Source organism: Podarcis melisellensis, assembly GCF_964234715.1.
Source record: "Podarcis melisellensis genome assembly, chromosome: 9".
NCBI classification, from domain to species: domain Eukaryota; kingdom Metazoa; phylum Chordata; class Lepidosauria; order Squamata; family Lacertidae; genus Podarcis; species Podarcis melisellensis.
The window spans coordinates 20587541-20604071 of NC_138541.1; the positions used below are offsets into that span (position 1 = coordinate 20587541).

At 44.9% G+C, this 16531-nt stretch overlaps 1 protein-coding gene across 4 annotated transcripts; it reads left to right on the top strand.

The window, feature by feature from the left end:
• The first annotated feature begins 46 nt into the window (after positions 1 to 46).
• Positions 47 to 15660, top strand: LOC309377747 (uncharacterized protein). Of its 4 annotated transcripts, none has more exons than XM_081925471.1 (6): positions 47 to 298; positions 6639 to 6918; positions 10497 to 10638; positions 11243 to 11288; positions 13600 to 13686; positions 15052 to 15660. In XM_081925471.1, the coding sequence occupies exons 2-6, from the start codon at positions 6724 to 6726 to the stop codon at positions 15143 to 15145; spliced, it is 564 nt and encodes a 187-aa protein (XP_081781597.1). In that variant the 5' UTR covers positions 47 to 298; positions 6639 to 6723; the 3' UTR covers positions 15146 to 15660. The 4 variants fall into 4 exon arrangements, with proteins under 4 accessions (XP_081781597.1, XP_081781598.1, XP_081781599.1 ...); XM_081925472.1 differs by having other exon boundaries at positions 47 to 188; positions 6432 to 6918; XM_081925473.1 differs by having other exon boundaries at positions 47 to 188.
• The last annotated feature ends 871 nt before the right edge of the window (positions 15661 to 16531 follow it).

Here is a 16531-nt window from a genome sequence, read left to right on the forward strand (position 1 = left end):
AAGCGGGGCGGGAACCAGGCCGCTTGTTCGGAGCACCTCGTGTCGAGCCGCCCATTCGAACTCCGCCCGCATTGAGAGCTGTTGGTCGTCTGAGGCGGGAGGAGGTGGCCGAGGCCCCGCGGAGCGAGTAGTCTCGCCTTTGCCCAGGGCTTGGGTTCTTTCCTTTAGCCCCACCCCACAGGAACAGGGTGGGAACCAGTCGAAGGAGGTTTCGTGTTGGTGATTTTAAAGCCACCCTTCAGCCTAACGACACCCTTTGTGTTTTTAAAAGCGCCCAGGGATCCTCAGCCAAAGGGCGGTATAGAAATTTAATAAACAAATGGGAAAAATGCAATTTGAGCTTTTCAGGCAAGTGGCACAAAAGCTGGATTTCATGGACAGATTGGTTAGAAACCATAATTAGCATTTTTTTAAAAAAATTAAAGCTTTTAATGAAGGTTAGTGCATACTTTTTAAATAATAATAATAACAATAACCACAACAACAACAACAACAACAGCAAAGTATGCCCAGCAGAAATGCACGCACACACTCAGATTCTCTTTCCCTGGGAAATTTTCTGTGCAATGCCAGTTTTTAGATGGAGAAAATTAAGGGAGTAGGTGTTCCATAGTGGGACCAGCCCCTTTTGCAACTTGTATGTTCAAACACTTTGTTGAAATCTGCATTTTAGGTTGCCACCAGAACTGCAAACCTGACCTCTCTTTTCTTTATAGGATCATGATGAAATGTTGGAAGCTTCCTTATACCGAGTCTGCTCATTGCTTCCCTCTTCCTCAGTGCTGTCCACACCTAAGATAACCATGCTGCAGCCTTCCAGATTATGCTGGGTTGCAGTTCCTATCAGCTCCAGCCAGCATGGCTAATGGTCAAGAATGATTATCCACAGTATCTGGAGGATACCGTGTTAGCTATCCCTAGTAGGCATTTGCTAGCGGTGGTATGCCAGAAATTGAATCTGGGATCTTCAGCATGCAAATCAGATGCTCTATCACTGAGCCATGGACAGTCAGCCAGGAAGACATGGAGGGCCTTGAGTTCCTCACCTGCGTACACCATCGTGTGGGTTCTCCAGTAAAGGCTGAACTGAATTTTTTTTCAGTGCACTAAAATGAATTTGCATCTAATTTGTCATGACGTTTTGGTCAAATCAGGTGGGATTTCTTTTCATGCTGCATCACAGTGTGGTACACTGGTTTGACATCAACTGATAGGAAGTGCATACAGAGGGTGGTGAATACAGCACAAGATATTATGAGCTGTTCTGTGAATCCGCTGGATGAAATAGAAGGACGTTGTCTCAGGAGAGAGGAAAATTCTCAGGGATGATTCACACCCTGGCCAGCACTTTCTTGATCTCCTGCCCTCAGGCATGATTAGTCGCACCAACAGGGTAAAGAACATCTTCTATCAGTGGGCTGTTAGGCTGCTGAATGAAAAGATAACAACGGGGCAACTGACTTTTGGGTTTGGTGTGTGTGTGTCAGTAAATGGGAATTAAGACTAAGAGAGCTGAGTGGGAGGTGCTTGTGTAAAGTATTTCAATTTATAAAATTATGAATTGCATGGATGAAGTGGATAGAAAAACTTGAGTGCATTTGTGAAGTGAGCACAGTAATCAGTGAGCCATTCATTGTTTTCTTCCAGTGTCTTTCCAATACTGTGGGTCAAACCTGCAGCACTTAAAACATAAGGAGTCACAAAATGGGGGGGTGGCGGCCCTTGTGCAATCCAATTGTGTGACACAGTCCAGTAATTAGAAACTGTTGGCATATTTCTGTTGGCATCTGCATGAACAGCCCATGCCAAATATCCACCCCGAGTACTTACTTAGAGCAACTTTCAGTTTATACGGAAAAGGAGAACTTCTCATAGAATCATAGAGTTGGAAGAGACCACAAGGGCCATCAAGTCCAACCCCCTGCCAAGCAGGAAACACCATCAGAGCACTCCTGACATATGGTTGTCAAGCCTCTGCTTAAAGACCTCCAAAGAAGGAGACTCCACCACACTCCTTGGCAGCAAATTCCACTGTCAAACAGCTCTTACTGTCAGGAAGTTCTTCCTAATGTTTAGGTGGAATCTTCTTTCTTGTAGTTTGGAACCATTGCTCCGTGTCCGCTTCTCTGGAGCAGCAGAAAACAACCTTTCTCCCTCTATGTGACATCCTTTTATATATTTGAACATGGCTATCATATCACCCCTTAACCTCCTCTTCTCCAGGCTAAACATGCCCAGCTCCCTTAGCCGTTCCTCATAAGGCATTGTTTCCAGGCCTTTGACCATTTTGGTTGCCCTCTTCTGGACACGTTCCAGTTTGGATGAACCTGCCTTGTCTTCTCTCTTCCTCCTACAAAGGCGTTAGCTCAGAGCTATAAGCTTTCTTAATACCCAACTTTCAAGGTCACAATTACAAATGAAGATTGCGACATGCTTCCAGCTCTGATGATTTCCTATGTTCATTTATGTGCAAGCCTCTTGAATACAGTGGCACCTACTTTTGAGTAAACACAGAGTTGGACAACAGACATATTTTCTATACCCTTTGTGAATCACACATCAGTTTCTCTGGAGAAGGAGGAAAAATGAGTGGATGCTAGCCATATATATTACCTTCAGTGTTGGTGGCAGTATGTCTTTAAATACCTATTGCTGAGAAACACAAGTAGGTAGAGAGGACTGTAATGCTCAGCTCTGCTTGTGGGCTTATTTTTATTTATTTATTTAGAGCGTTTGTACCCCGCTCTTCAACCAAAACAGTTCTGAGACTGGCTTACATATAATCAAAACAGTCACATAATGTTTGGTTCACCACTGTGTGAACAGGATGCCAGACTTAGATGTTTTGTCTAGTCCAGCTTTGCTTTTCCTAGCTTCTTACGTAGGACGCTGCACATGGGTAGCTTTCTATATCTTGAGTTTACACATTTCACTTAATCCAAGGCCATTCACTTACTCCAAAGTCAAATTCTTCCATACTGAATGGGTCTTAGTATTGCAGCTTTCTAGTAACTGCAGACTAGTCCTACAATTTTTTCATGTAGTCGACTTTAACACACACAACCTTCATCTCGTCTCAGCTACTGTATGTACTTTTTTTGTTTTTTACTAGAACACAAAGGTAATTTATGAACACTGAGGTTAGAATGAATTCCGGCAATGTCCTGCCTTTTCCTGCACAACCTTCAGGACCCCTGCCTTCCTTTACATCTAGTTACCTTACAATGCCAAACTGCATATTTCTGAAAGGAGAGCCAAGTTGTTTAGAGAAAGCTGGAGTCAAAAGAGGGTGACCAAATTAATCTCAAATCTAGATAAATTAAATTGGCTGTTCTTACATCCAGCCAGAAACAGCTCTTTAAATTGGGTCTGTACTCTAGACCCAACCTAATTAGCTGCTCATAGTCACCCACCATTTTCCTCTACTAGGCATGTGATTTCCCCCAAGGAAAATTCCCTGATGAACAGGGAATTTTATCAATTAACATGAGAACAATGGAAATAGTAGGTATAAGGTGTGGGCCCACCCTACTGGCAACAGCAGTTAAGAGTCAGAGGAGGTTGGTTTCAGATTTCTGTTTGAGGCATGGTGGGCATATGGAAAGTCACAGAGAGGCATTTGGAATAAAATAGAAGTCTGCACAGAAATCCTATTTTTTTCCAGGCTTGCAGCACACCAAGCTTTCCATTTAACTGGAATTGTGAACATAACAGTTAAATAATTCTGGCAATCCATATAGAGTCATATAACAGCACTGGGAACATTTACAGCCTAGCAGGCTGGCTCCTCAATCACCACATCCACCCGTAGGCCACTTTGACTGATGGGCAGGGTTGCCTGATCTCATTACTGTTGGTTCAAGGTAAAATAAATTCCTGGACACCAAGATCAAAGTTTGAGGCAAGTACTCTTTAGTGAGAGAATGTCAGCAGAAGCTTAAAATAACAAAATATGCAGCAATGTGAAGTGTGGAAATATAGACTGTTAGACATTTAAAATGTGCCCTTTAAAGTTCCTTCCAGAATCCCCCTCTTCCCCTAGCATAGAAAAAGACTACACATTTGGTAAGTTAAAAATGGTTTCCTTACAAGCTCTCCAAAGATCAGGTTCATGTGTTTACCCATTTAGCATTTAGAACAAGTTGCACAGACAGTAAAACTTGACTTGCTTACAGCAGTGAAAGTTCCTGAGTTGTTGGTTGCCCTCCTCTGGACACGTTCCAGTTTGTCAGTGTCCTTCATGAATCTGCCTTGTCTTCTCTCTTCCTCCTACAATGGCGTTAGCTCAGAGCTATAAGCTTGTAAGAGCCATACAGTGGCTTGTAAGAGCCATACAGTCTGAGCTGCAGCAACCAACAGATTTGTTGACTTTACCAAAAGAATAGCACACACCAATAACTACATTTAGAAAGGGCAAGATTAAATGCAGATGCACAAAGCATTTTTTAAAAAATCAAGACACATTGCACTCTGCTCTGCTCCCCTTTTCTTTCTGCCCAGGGTGGCCCTGCCCTCTGCCTGCACCTCAGAGCTGGTGTGTCACCCAGGGCTGGGCCACAGAGGTGGCAGTCTTTCCTCCTTACCTGCTCTCCAGCCGTTGCTATGAGTTGCCCAAGGGAGGAGATCGGCAGCAGTAGCCATGGAGAGGCCATGGAGAAGCAACAAGATGCTCCCTGGCATTCGCCACTGTCACCACCATAGTTACTGAGGACAAGTGCCGGTGATGGCACTGGTGACATTCCAGGATCAAATCTGAACCCGGGGTGGCTTTTGTAATTCTGGGACTGTCCCAGGAAAAAAGAGACACTTAGAGGTTATATGATGGGCAATTGAAAAGCCTCTGTTCTTATTTCTTATGGCTCTTTATCTTTGAACCAGACAGGATGCCTTGAAATAGAGAACTGTCCTCTGACAGCCCTTCAAAACAGATAGCTGTCCTTTAGGATGCATGTCCACTCTGCCACACATGGAGCTCCTTATCTGGACCAGGGTGTAGAATTTCCCAAGTGTGCTGTTTTAGTTAGCTGATTGTCTCTGGAAATGCTAGCTAAAATGGATTCCATTTTCTTTACAACACTCTGGAACTTGTAGCAATAAAAAGCTAATATGGCCACACGATGGCAGCATGGTATAAGGATGGCTCTTTATCACTGCTTCTAACATGGCCACTCAATCATCAGAGGGCAAAAAATGGGCTACAACCCACCCATCAATTTCCAGTGGGCCGGCCCAGTGCAGAGTGATGCGTTAGAGTGGGCGTAATTTGCTGACTGGTATTACTTCTGTCAGCAATTGAGCTGCAGCATATTGAATGATGATGATGATGATAAACAGCAGAATGAGTGCACAAATTGGTAGATAAGAACTGCAGACATGTACATTTGTATAATATTATTACTATTATTAATTAAATTTGTATACCACCCTTCATCCTTAGATCTCAGGGAGGTTCACAACATAAAAACACAAGATTAAAAAAGACACCAGAGCCAATGGCAGATGGAGCCAATTGATTCTGTTTGGTTTATTGACATTCGATGGGCAATTGGTCCGACTCTACTTAAAGCAGCTTTCTACGTTCCTCTCTTTTCCTATTAAGGATCATAAAACCATAGAATTGTAGATTTGGAAGGGACCACGAGGGTCATCGAGTCCAACCCCCTGCAATGCAGGGATCTTTTGCCCAATGTGGAGCTCAAGCCCACAACCCTAACATTAAGAGTCTCATGCTCTACCAACTGAGCTGTCCCAGCAAAAACAGTTTCTTTTTACATGTAATAAAATTATTAGGAACATAGTTTTTTGCTCCAGTTTTCTTAGCAGTGAGATCTCCATTGCTAACAAGAAACTCAGAATTATATATGAAACGTATATGTTGAGAGGATGCGGGTGGCGCTGTGGGTTAAACCACAGAGTCCAAGACTAGCCAATCAGAAGGTTGGCAGTTCGAATCCCCACGATGGGATGAGCTCCCATTGCTCGGTCCCAGCTCCTGCCAACCTAGCAGTTTGAAAGCACGTCAAAGTGCAAGTAGATAAATATGTACTGCTCCGGCAGGAAGGTAAACAGCATTTCTGTGTGCTGCTCTGGTTCGCCAGAAGCGGCTTAGTCAGGCTGGCCACATGACCCGGAAGCTGTACGCTGGCTCCCTTGGCCAATAAAGCGAGATGAGCGCCGCAACCCCAGAGTCGTCCGCGACTGGACCTGATGGTCAGGGGTCCCTTTACCTTTACCTATATGTTGAGAAATGAGCTGAAAACATAGGGGTCAAAAATGCTTTTTAAAAAAAGTTGATAGCTGATGGGGGTGCATAATGGCCACTCAAATCAGAGAGAAGCCGAGAAGCTTAACATGAACTTTTTTGTTTTTGAAATACGAGCTGTTGAGAAGCTCCCTAAAGGAAAAGTCACCATTCCCCTCTTTCTGTTCAGGTGGGATTGCTGGCTTATCCCCCCCCCCCATCACTATATGTTCTTGAAAGCAGCATCTATTGAATTTCTGTCTACCATGCAGCCAAAGCACAGAAGCCTTGCTGGGAAGAAAAAGCAATGAACCCATACAAAAGGAAAACTGTCCCCCCCTTTTTTTGCTTCCACGAGCAGTGCATATTTTTCTTTTTCTTGCTGCCCATAAATCAGAGGTAGAAGCCACACTGAGCACCTGCCCGCTGACGGGAAGATCTGGGCTTGAGCGCAAACTGTGAATGGGATCCGGAGGAGGGGAATGAAGCAGGCTGTTCTTCGCTGGAGTAAAAAACTGGCTAGCAAGAAGCATGCGAGAGGAAGCAGGGGCATGAAAGCGGCTACAATGCAGAGGAAAGCGACAAGAAGGAGCCAGGCAGGTCCTGAGGAGATCTGGGAGGCTCCTCTTCATCAGAGGATTAAGAAAACCTCTCTTTCCGAGTGGAGCAGATGGGAGGTGAGTGACCAGGGATGGGGACTTGGGGCTGTGGTTCACTTTCCGGGTCATCTCTGCTCAAAGGCAGAAAGGATAGCCATGATTATTATTCGTTGCAGGTGGCAGGGGCAGTATAAAAGGATGCAGAAGTGGGAGCTGCAACAAATTGTTGCAGCATGGACTGCTCCTGTTCAAGATTCTCCCCTCCCCCATGCCAGCCAGCTATGCCCTGTTCCAGGACACTCCATTCCATTCCACCTCCCCCAACCCCGTTTTCTCTCCCCCTGCCCACCCCAGCAGTCAATATTCCATGCCAAATGGGTACACTCAGTCTTCGTTGGACTGCTTTTGCTTTTTCTTCCCTCTCCCTTTAAAGGGTTTATATTTGTGAATATTTTTTTGAACTTCTGCAAATCTCTGGGTTCCCCCGATCCTGCTTCCTCCTTTCCCTTATGTAGGAATGTTGCCATTTTGGCTGCATAAGGATTCACACGGTGAATGAGTTTAGTGTTAGTACATTGGATGAGAGCAACAGACACGCTGTATCCCTGCCGGTACGCTGCTATTACACTATGAATTTTAGACAGTAAAGCAACACGAGGCAGGGATCTGTCTTCTTATTGTTCCGCTGTAAGTGCCCAGCACAATGAACGTATCAGTAGTAGTAATGCAACCAACAACAGCAGTATAGATGGTGGTGATGATGCCAGCCACTGTGTAGCTGAGAAACTCCAGAGTCCAACCCTTCTTGTTCATAGAAATACAGTGGTACCTCGGGTTACATATGCTTCAGGTTACAGACGCTTCAGGTTACAGACTCCGCTAACCCAGAAATAGTACCTCGGGTTAAGAACTTTGCTTCAGGATGAGAACTGAAATCGTGCTCCGGCGGTGCGGCGGCAGCGGGAGGCCCCATTAGCTAAAGTGGTGCTTCAGGTTAAGAACAGTATCAGGTTAAGAATGGACCTCCCGAACGAATTAAGTACTTAACCTAAGGTACCACTGTACTGCCTGTCCATCTAAACTGCATAGACAATTTGATGCCACCCAGATGTTTTGGTCTACAACTGCCGCCAACCCCAGCCAGTATGGCCAATGGTCAGGGATGATGGGAGTTGTAGTCCATATTTGGAGGGGCACCATGTTGGCTACACTAAATGGCAAAGGCTTTTCAGAATCTTGGACAGGAGGTTTTCCCAGCCCTTACCTGCACATGCCGGGAATTGAACCTTGCAAAGCCTGTGCTCCTCAACTGAGCTACGGTCTTTCTTCTTCAACGGAATGGTTTTCTGCCATCTTGCTCCAGGCTTCAGGATATGCTACTCCCAGACCAGTGCAAGGCTAATTCCACAGAATATTTCACCAATAATCCATAACAGTAGACAAATGCTGGATTAGATGGGCCAATAGTCTAAGTTGGTTTAAGGCAGATTCCCACGTCCCCCCCTCAACTTTCTCATTGCTGATACATATCTCTGTTTTCCTGTTTCCTGCTTCTTATTTATTTTTCAAATGCTGCAAATAGAACCTGCCTCCTGACAACAAAGATAACAAAAAGAAAAATAGCTCTCATTAAGCTACATCCAGAATGAACACATTTAAAGGCATCAAGCACTTTTAGTCAGGAAATCAACAGGTAGAGGAGAAACAATCATTGCATATCAAGGCTGCAAGGGTCCTATTTTCTAAAGCCTCATTCAAAGTGGTACCCACCTTTTGCTTCAGACAGGGTGATCTATTACCCTTTGTAACAGCTTGTCATCGAAAACATCTGTGTGCCCTATGATAAAAGCACATTTGTCATGTTTAAAGGACTTAGATGGGCTTTATCTAAGAAGGAGCTGTCTAACAGCAATTTGAGTCCATTGTGAAAGGCAGAGATTTCTTAGGTTTGATACTGTTTGCTTTGCATAAATTGTCAGCCACGGCCTGCAAATATGCTGATAAGCTGGCCAATCAGTGACCTAGACAAAAGAAGTCTGTGCTCCTCATTCATCACATAGAAGTGGGGAATTGCAATAACCCAACTAAAGAGACGTCCATCCATCCAGGCATATTAGAAAACCATTTATTAAGAACTGAAACCATTTATTAAGAACTAAAAAGTCCACAATAACTAGTGTTCTAGCCGTGGCAGTATCTCCTAAATTGCTTTCTTAAAATGAATTCCATTGTCCTAAATGATCTCTTATCGGATGCAACAAGTAGCGGCTCTGGATGAAGATCACAATCCCACTGGCACCCAAAGAAGCAGCCAGCCATTGCAGAATCATAGAATTGTATGGTTGGAAGGGACCATGAAGGGTCATCTAGTCCAACCCACTGCAATACAAGAATCGTTTTGCACAACCCTGAGATTAAGAGTCTCATGCTCTCCCGACTGAGCTCTCCCGCAGAAGGTCTTTAGAATACCATGGAGATCCAAATTCATATACAGTACAGTGAATCATACCATTTTGTTTCCAGGCTCAAATCAAAATGCTGGTCTTAACCTTCAAAGCCCTAAATAGCTGGGGACTAAGGGAGTTATTAAAGGACTACCTTCTCCTGCACGGAGCTGTCCAAAATTTAACCATCTGTTTCAAAGTGCCCTTCCAGGTGGAATTAGGTGGGTAATAACTGTTCATTGAGAGCCCCTGTTATCCCGTTTGTGGACTGTTTTATTAGTAGTTTCGGGTGTCAGAGTTTGTGAGTGTCAGGCACTCATAATTTCTAGATTTAGTAAGTGTTAGAATGTAATCAATGCCTGGAGAGTTAAATTGGAAAGCACACTCTTAATAGCCACACTTAGCTTCCCATGTCCAGCCTGATAATGGCCAAGTCATTAAGCAAACAAAGACAGGGTGGTGACCCATCAGGAAAGCCATCAAGAAGGCAAACACTCTCTGCTGGATGTGGAGGGGTAGGGGTTGAGGTCAGGGTTAGTTAGAAAAACAAAGGCCAGCAGTGGAGCTTCAGGTTAGCAGCTTTTGCTTGATGTGAGCTGGAGGAAAATCGTTTCAGTTTGTTAAAGTCGGAAAGCCACATTTTGGAGCATGTTTGATTTCTGTTTGTTTCTGAGGCTTGCAGCAACAGAAGAGCCAGAACCCTCTTAGAGTGTAATCCTGGGAGCCCGTCCATCATAGGTTCAGGTTGTATATAAGTGTAAATAAACCATATATCATAAAGACATCACTGTCTCCGCTGTGCCTCATTCCCAAAGGAAACACAAACCCCGGACCCCTGGAATCTCGCAACACTCAGAGATTGGGGTGGCATGTAACAGTATGCTTTTAAAGAAGAAACAAAGAGGGGAGGAAACAGGCGCCACACACCCCATACTTTTAAAGCACCCAAGGAATGCTGGGAACTGTAGCTTGCACCTCACAAACCTATAATTTCTAGCACCTATTGCAAGCTACAGTTTACAGGATTTTTTGGGGGGGTTAAAATATATGGTGTGTGTACACACCCAGGATAGAAGAAAGAGTGAAAGGAGAATGACTGTGAGACAGAGGGAGGAAGAGAAACATTTCTACGGTAACAAGCTTGGGGATTAGTGGTCTTTGGTCTAAAAAGACTGCTAGCAAACCTCTCAGTCCTTTCTTCTTTCTTTACAGCTGGTGGCTATCATTGGTTCCATCTTTCTTCTGCTTTACATCATGCTGTGTTATGAGAACTTCCATTTCCATGTGGCTCACATGTATGCTCATCTAGGGTACCCCAGTGCTCAGCACATTGTGGGACAGAGATACCTAAAAGGTAATATTTAACTTTGGTCACCATCAGATGACTTCTGTGCCCAATTAGCAACCTTTGAATTTGTGAAAAGGACATTAGTGCAGGATCCTGCCCTGTTCACACAGATCTAGGCTACCCATGACTGAACTTGAACTTCTTTTTTTTTGCACCAAATAGAGAGCAAGAATGTTGGAAAACATTAGATAAAATAATCTGGGCTTCTTGATTAGATGGAAGATCTCTGTGTGTACATGGACCCTTTCACATATTAGGCTGAATGTGTGGGCTTGTGGCAGCTGTTGCACAGCTGGATCACAAGTGCATCCTGGTTCCCCCTCTGTATTTTCAGCTGCTGTGATAGCTGCCCTCAATATTTTGGATAATAGGGGTAGGCTTTTCACCTAACAGGCCTGTATTGTGAGGTTGTCAACTGATGGTCTGGCTTGTTCCTTTAATGGCAACTTGTGGAAATGAGCCAAGCCAAGTTTTTCAAAGCATGGAGATCTTCAATTATCACCACCGTCTGCTAAGGTCTGTAAACCAAGCTGCCCTTAACATTGCAGTAGCAAGGACCAGTAAAAAAAAGTTAGCAACCATATTGATTGTGACTTTGCCTCATTGCTAGGAGCTGGTGTGGAAAAGAATGAAGAGAAAGCCATGGAGTGGTTCAGGTGAGAAGCGGGTAATGATTCGTTCTATTGTTGTTGTTGGCATCCGTCTGTCTCAGGAGACAATGGAGGAGTGAACCTTTGGGGCTGAAGTCAAACTGTTGGAAGTTTGCAGTGCCTGCTGTGGCTATTTGTTAAAAGTAAATAAATCCATAGCTGTCCAGAGCTCCAGGGCCAATGGGAGGAACAGCAAAGTAACCATTTCCTGGTATTTTGGTTTCTAAAACTCCCCTGTTTATGAAAAGGCATAGTGAGGGATCTGAGGGCTCAATTCCAACAACAAACAGCCATCTCCATTGGGATGGCCAGAAGCAAAAGGCTCCTGAGCATTTAACTGTAGATACTGTAACGTGGGGGACGCAGGTGGCGCTGTGGGTTAAAGCCTCAGTGCCTAGGACTCGCCGATCGAAAGGTCGGCGGTTCGAATCCCTGCTGCGGGGTGCGCTCCCGCTGCTCGGTCCCAGCGCCTGCCAACCTAGCAGTTCGAAAGCACCTCCGGGTGCAAGTAGATAAATAGGGACCGCTTACCAGCGGGAAGGTAAACGGCGTTTCCGTGTGCAGCTCTGGCTCGCCAGATGCAGCTTTGTCACGCTGGCCACGTGACCCGGAAGTGTCTCCGGACAGCGCTGGCCCCTGGCCTCTTGAGTGAGATGGGCGCACAACCCCAGAGTCTGTCAAGACTGGCCCGTACGGGCAGGGGTACCTTTACCTTTACCTTACTGTAACGTGGGCAAGTGCATCTCGTAAAGAAGAAGTAAGAATTAAATGGCTGTACCTGCCGATATTGCAATCAGGTAATTTTAGCCTCTGGGTCTGGGATTGCCATCCATGGGATAGCTCAGTTGGTAGAGCATGAGATCCTTAACCTCAGGGTCATGGGTTCAAGCCCCACCTTGAGCAAAGGATTCCTGCATTGCAGTGGGTTGAACTAGATGGCCCTTGTGGTCTCTTCCAACTCTACAATCTCATGATTCTATGAAATAGTCTTAAGAGGGTTTCCCTCACATACATTTTGATGTGTCAAGCCATTCCTGCATTTGGGGGTCCTCCTGCTCAATCCTGGACATCTGCCCCAAAGCCCTGCCTTGATGGTACCACTAACACCTGCTGAATTTAAGAACATAAGAAGAGCTCAGCTGGATCAGGCCAAAGGCCCATTTTGCCTCACACTCTGTTCTAACAGTGGCCAACCAGATGGCCTTGGAAAGCCTGCAAGCTGAACCTGAGTGCAACAGCACTTTCCTCACCTGCGACTCCCAGAGTCTGGGATTCAAAGGCAGAACATAGCCAACGTGTCTAGTAGCCATGGATAGTAGCTAAATCCCATTGTCCTTGATCGCCCTTCCTCTGCTAAATCCCGCAGCCGGGCATGCTCAACCTATCTCTTCAACATGCTTCCTAAATGTTTCTCCATTAAGCACCTTGATATGAAGAAGTAATCGATGAGAATAATTTATTCTAGCTGTGGTAATTGAGCTTATAGCCATCTGGAGAGCGGTTTGAAGGTCCCACGCCAGCAGGAAGTCCAGATGGGACAAGGTTTTTTTTTAGGGTGGCCAGTTATGCATTGCCAAAACAGATTTGTATAGCCAAAAAGAAGAGGACAAAGGAGGATGTCCGTTTGCACATGGTAATTTATAAGTATAGACGCAAATTTAGAAATAATTGCCATGATTTAAATAAAAATACAATACATTTCCTTACAGTACAGAAGACACTAGGTGACCTGTGTGCCTGCTCAGTCTGTTGACTAGGCACTCCTGACTATGGATGGGCAACTTCAAGGGTTTTACTGTCCTCTTTTATGGTTCCTTAACTGTAAACCAGACTTGGACTGGACAGTCCTCAAATTGAGGATGATGTTAAATAAAGGGCTGTTCTCTATCAGGCCTTCAAAATGGAGGTCTAGTCTCTGTAAAATAGGACACGTGGTCACCGTAAGGTTTCTTTGGACGTATACTGCCTGCACTTAATTCACCTCATATTCTGCGGTGGGATCTTTGGGCCTAGCTAGGTATGGATGTGTAACACACATATGTTTAAAGCCCCCACTCCACCCCCAAGAATTCGAGGACCTATAGTTGGTTAAGGGTGTGGGGATTGTAGTTCTGAGAGGGGTAAACTACAGTTCCCAGAATTCTCCCCCAATCTCCCTCACAAGTTGGTGTCTCTGTTGTGGCAGTAAAGGTGTTTCAAGCATGCCCCCATTTCATCATCGAAATGTTGGAAGGTGCCACATTCTGCAAGTCTGTCTGATCTGGTCGCCATGTTGACCCCAATTTGGAGCCTCTTTCCTTCATCTTCTCTCTTTCAGACAAGCAGCAGAGCAAGGTCACCCACACTCCTCTTTCAACCTGGCCGTGGGGAAACTGAAGAACATGACAACTATCCTTGAAGAAGGGTATGTTTCATTTCTTTCTGCTCCTAGGGCAATAGTCAATCAAAGTTCTCCCTTCTCCATGAGCATGTTCTTGACCAACCCTCCTTGTCTTTCCCTGACTAGAAAGTTTCCTTAAATTGCGCTTCTTCTCTGTCTGGATACAGGACAGAATGGGGGCGTGAGTATAGCCTATAGCACAAAGATTACAATTCATCCACTTTTGCCTCAGGCCCGGTCCACTGTCAGCATATGTCCCCCAGAAAACTAGCCAGATGGGAATGCAGCCCCTGAGCTGAACAAGGTTCCTTGTCTCTCTTTGAAGTGCTGTTCAGTCCAAGTGTGACTTAAAGAAAAAGAAACCCGAGAAGGGAGAGCAGGGCTGGATCTAGACACATCAAAGAAGTGTTTCAATTAAACACTTTGTAAATTTAAGGTAGGGTTGCCCTATGTCCTCTTTTTCCAGGACGCGTCCTCTTTTTATGGATCACAGAGATCCATAATTAAAAGCAGAAGTCAGCAAAGGTGTCCTCTTTTTTGCTCTTCAAAATATGGCAACTGTAACAGGGAAACCTGGTAGGGAAAGACAGGACTCCACAGCGCCATCTGGTGTCTCAGTGTTATATTGCATATACAATGCTTTTTCTTTACCAGTCAAGCTGAGTCCCAGGAGGGGGCTTCAAATTGCCCATCAACAAGTAGCTCCCCACAGCAGACTAAGCAGGCATGCACCTGCTGTCAATTGGTCACAGTCTTGCTCCTCACTCTGGTGAGGTGTATTATTATTTTTGCTTATATTCTGTTAGTTATTTCTTACCGTATTTTTTGCCCTATAGGACGCACTTTTTCCCCTCCAAAAATGAAGGAGTTCCTGCAGGGCTCCTTAGGTTGTGGATAGCAGCCTGCTGCACGGAGCGTGGGGCTCGCCGAAGCAGAGTGCCCCGTGCTTTGGGCAGACATCTGCAGCCTGGGGAGCCCTGTGGGAGTTCCCGCAGGGCTTCCTAGGCTGTGGATAGCAGCCTGCTGCACGGAGCGCGGGGCGCGCTGAAGCAGAGCACCCCGCGCTTCGGGCAGATATTCGCGGCTGGGGAAAAAAAATTTCCCCCCTTTATTTCCCCCCCAAATAACTAGGTGCGTCCTATGGGCCGGTGCGTCCTATAGGGCGAAAAATACGGTAATTTGCATTGTATGCAATAGCATGTGCAAATGTTATGCAAATCTGCACCAGTCTTTATTTTTTTGGCAATGTATTGGACACACCAGTGGGCATCACTGCAAACGTACAGATAATGAAGAAGCGACGCAAGCACAAAACTGCCCATTCCCACACTGTTCACATTTCTCCTCTCTGTCTGCCTGTTTATCTGATAATGATTGTGTATCTTCCAGGGATGTAGAAAAGCTTCTGAATGTAGCTGCTGGTCATGGACTCCAAGAGGCCCAAAATCTCCTGGATAACATCCGAAACAGGCATCTACCCTGAGAGACCAGGGCTATTGAACAACATGGTTTCCGAGTATATTTTGTGTGTTTTGGTTCTGCTTGTATTTCTGATGCTTGGTTTTGGAAACACTGCTGCTTCCTTATATGTGGAGTTAATTGGCATGATTTACCATATGATGCAGGAAGAAATACCCCATTCATGATAACACGGTGTACCAGACAGCGTGGTTTAGGATTTAAGGCCGTCACTGGAGCAGTAGAATTTATTTATGCATTGTAATAGTCGGCTGTGACAGAAGCGAACATGGCGCATCTTTACCATGCAATCTATAATGGAAATTACCTTCATTTAGCATTCACTATGGCTTAACAGCTGCACATTTCACAATGCAAGTAGCTGGGGGAACTAATTACATTGAACAGAAGCTGCCTCCACATTCATGATACCCTCATTTTCAAGCTACCAGGGGAATAATTATATTGAGCAGAAGGCACAGTTCCTAGGCCTAGATATATATGATATTTGTGGGTAATAAAGTCTTGTTTCATGAGAAATTTCAGTCTGTGCTCTCTCATATATTTGTCACGACTGCTCGGTAAAAAATATTTATGACGCAACATGGGGCATTTTACAAGCATGATCTGGAGGGTTGTTGCTACAGTCAAATTTGGGGTTTACAAGAGCACCTGGGAATAGGAACAGGATCACAAGGCACATGACAGAGTCCAGTTTTGAAGAGTTGCCATTTTACAGCGGTTTTTAATCAAAACTATAAGAGTGGTGAAAGTCTGGCTCTTGGAGCTTTTTGTTGTTTCCTTTCTCTTGTCATATCCTTTCACGTCCTTTCTCGTGTTCTTCTAGAACAGTGGTTCCCTATTAGCTAAGTACTGTGCACCCCATGTTTTTTTCAAAAGCCAAGCCATGGACCCCCTACTTTTGAAAATGTTGATATCTTCACAACAAAAAACCACAATATAGAAACATCCAGCCATGTTAGTCCATTCAGGGGGGAACTCCCCTCCCCAAGCAGCAGTGAGCTTACTCAAAAGTTTGACCACTGTTTGTCAACCCTTTCCTTCGTCCTCCTAATAAATGATTCCTCTTTTGCTGCTTTTGATTTTAAGGTGGTGAGTTTTGGTTTAAGGATGCGACCTTCCATGTAGTGAACACTAGGAGTCGCCAAAGCACTGTCTGAACTTTTCACAGGAACACAGTTCTTCGTGTAGGTCACAGCAGTATAGACAGTATATAACGCAGTGCTTCTCGAATGGTGGGCCTTGGGCCCCGTTTTAGGTGGTCGCTTGCGCCCCAACCTGCCCACTGCCTCCTCACTTGCCTGCCCCACCCTTATTTTGATTTAATATTTGATATGACATTTTTATTCTGCTTTTCCAATAACCAGCATTGAGCTTAAATCGGCTCACA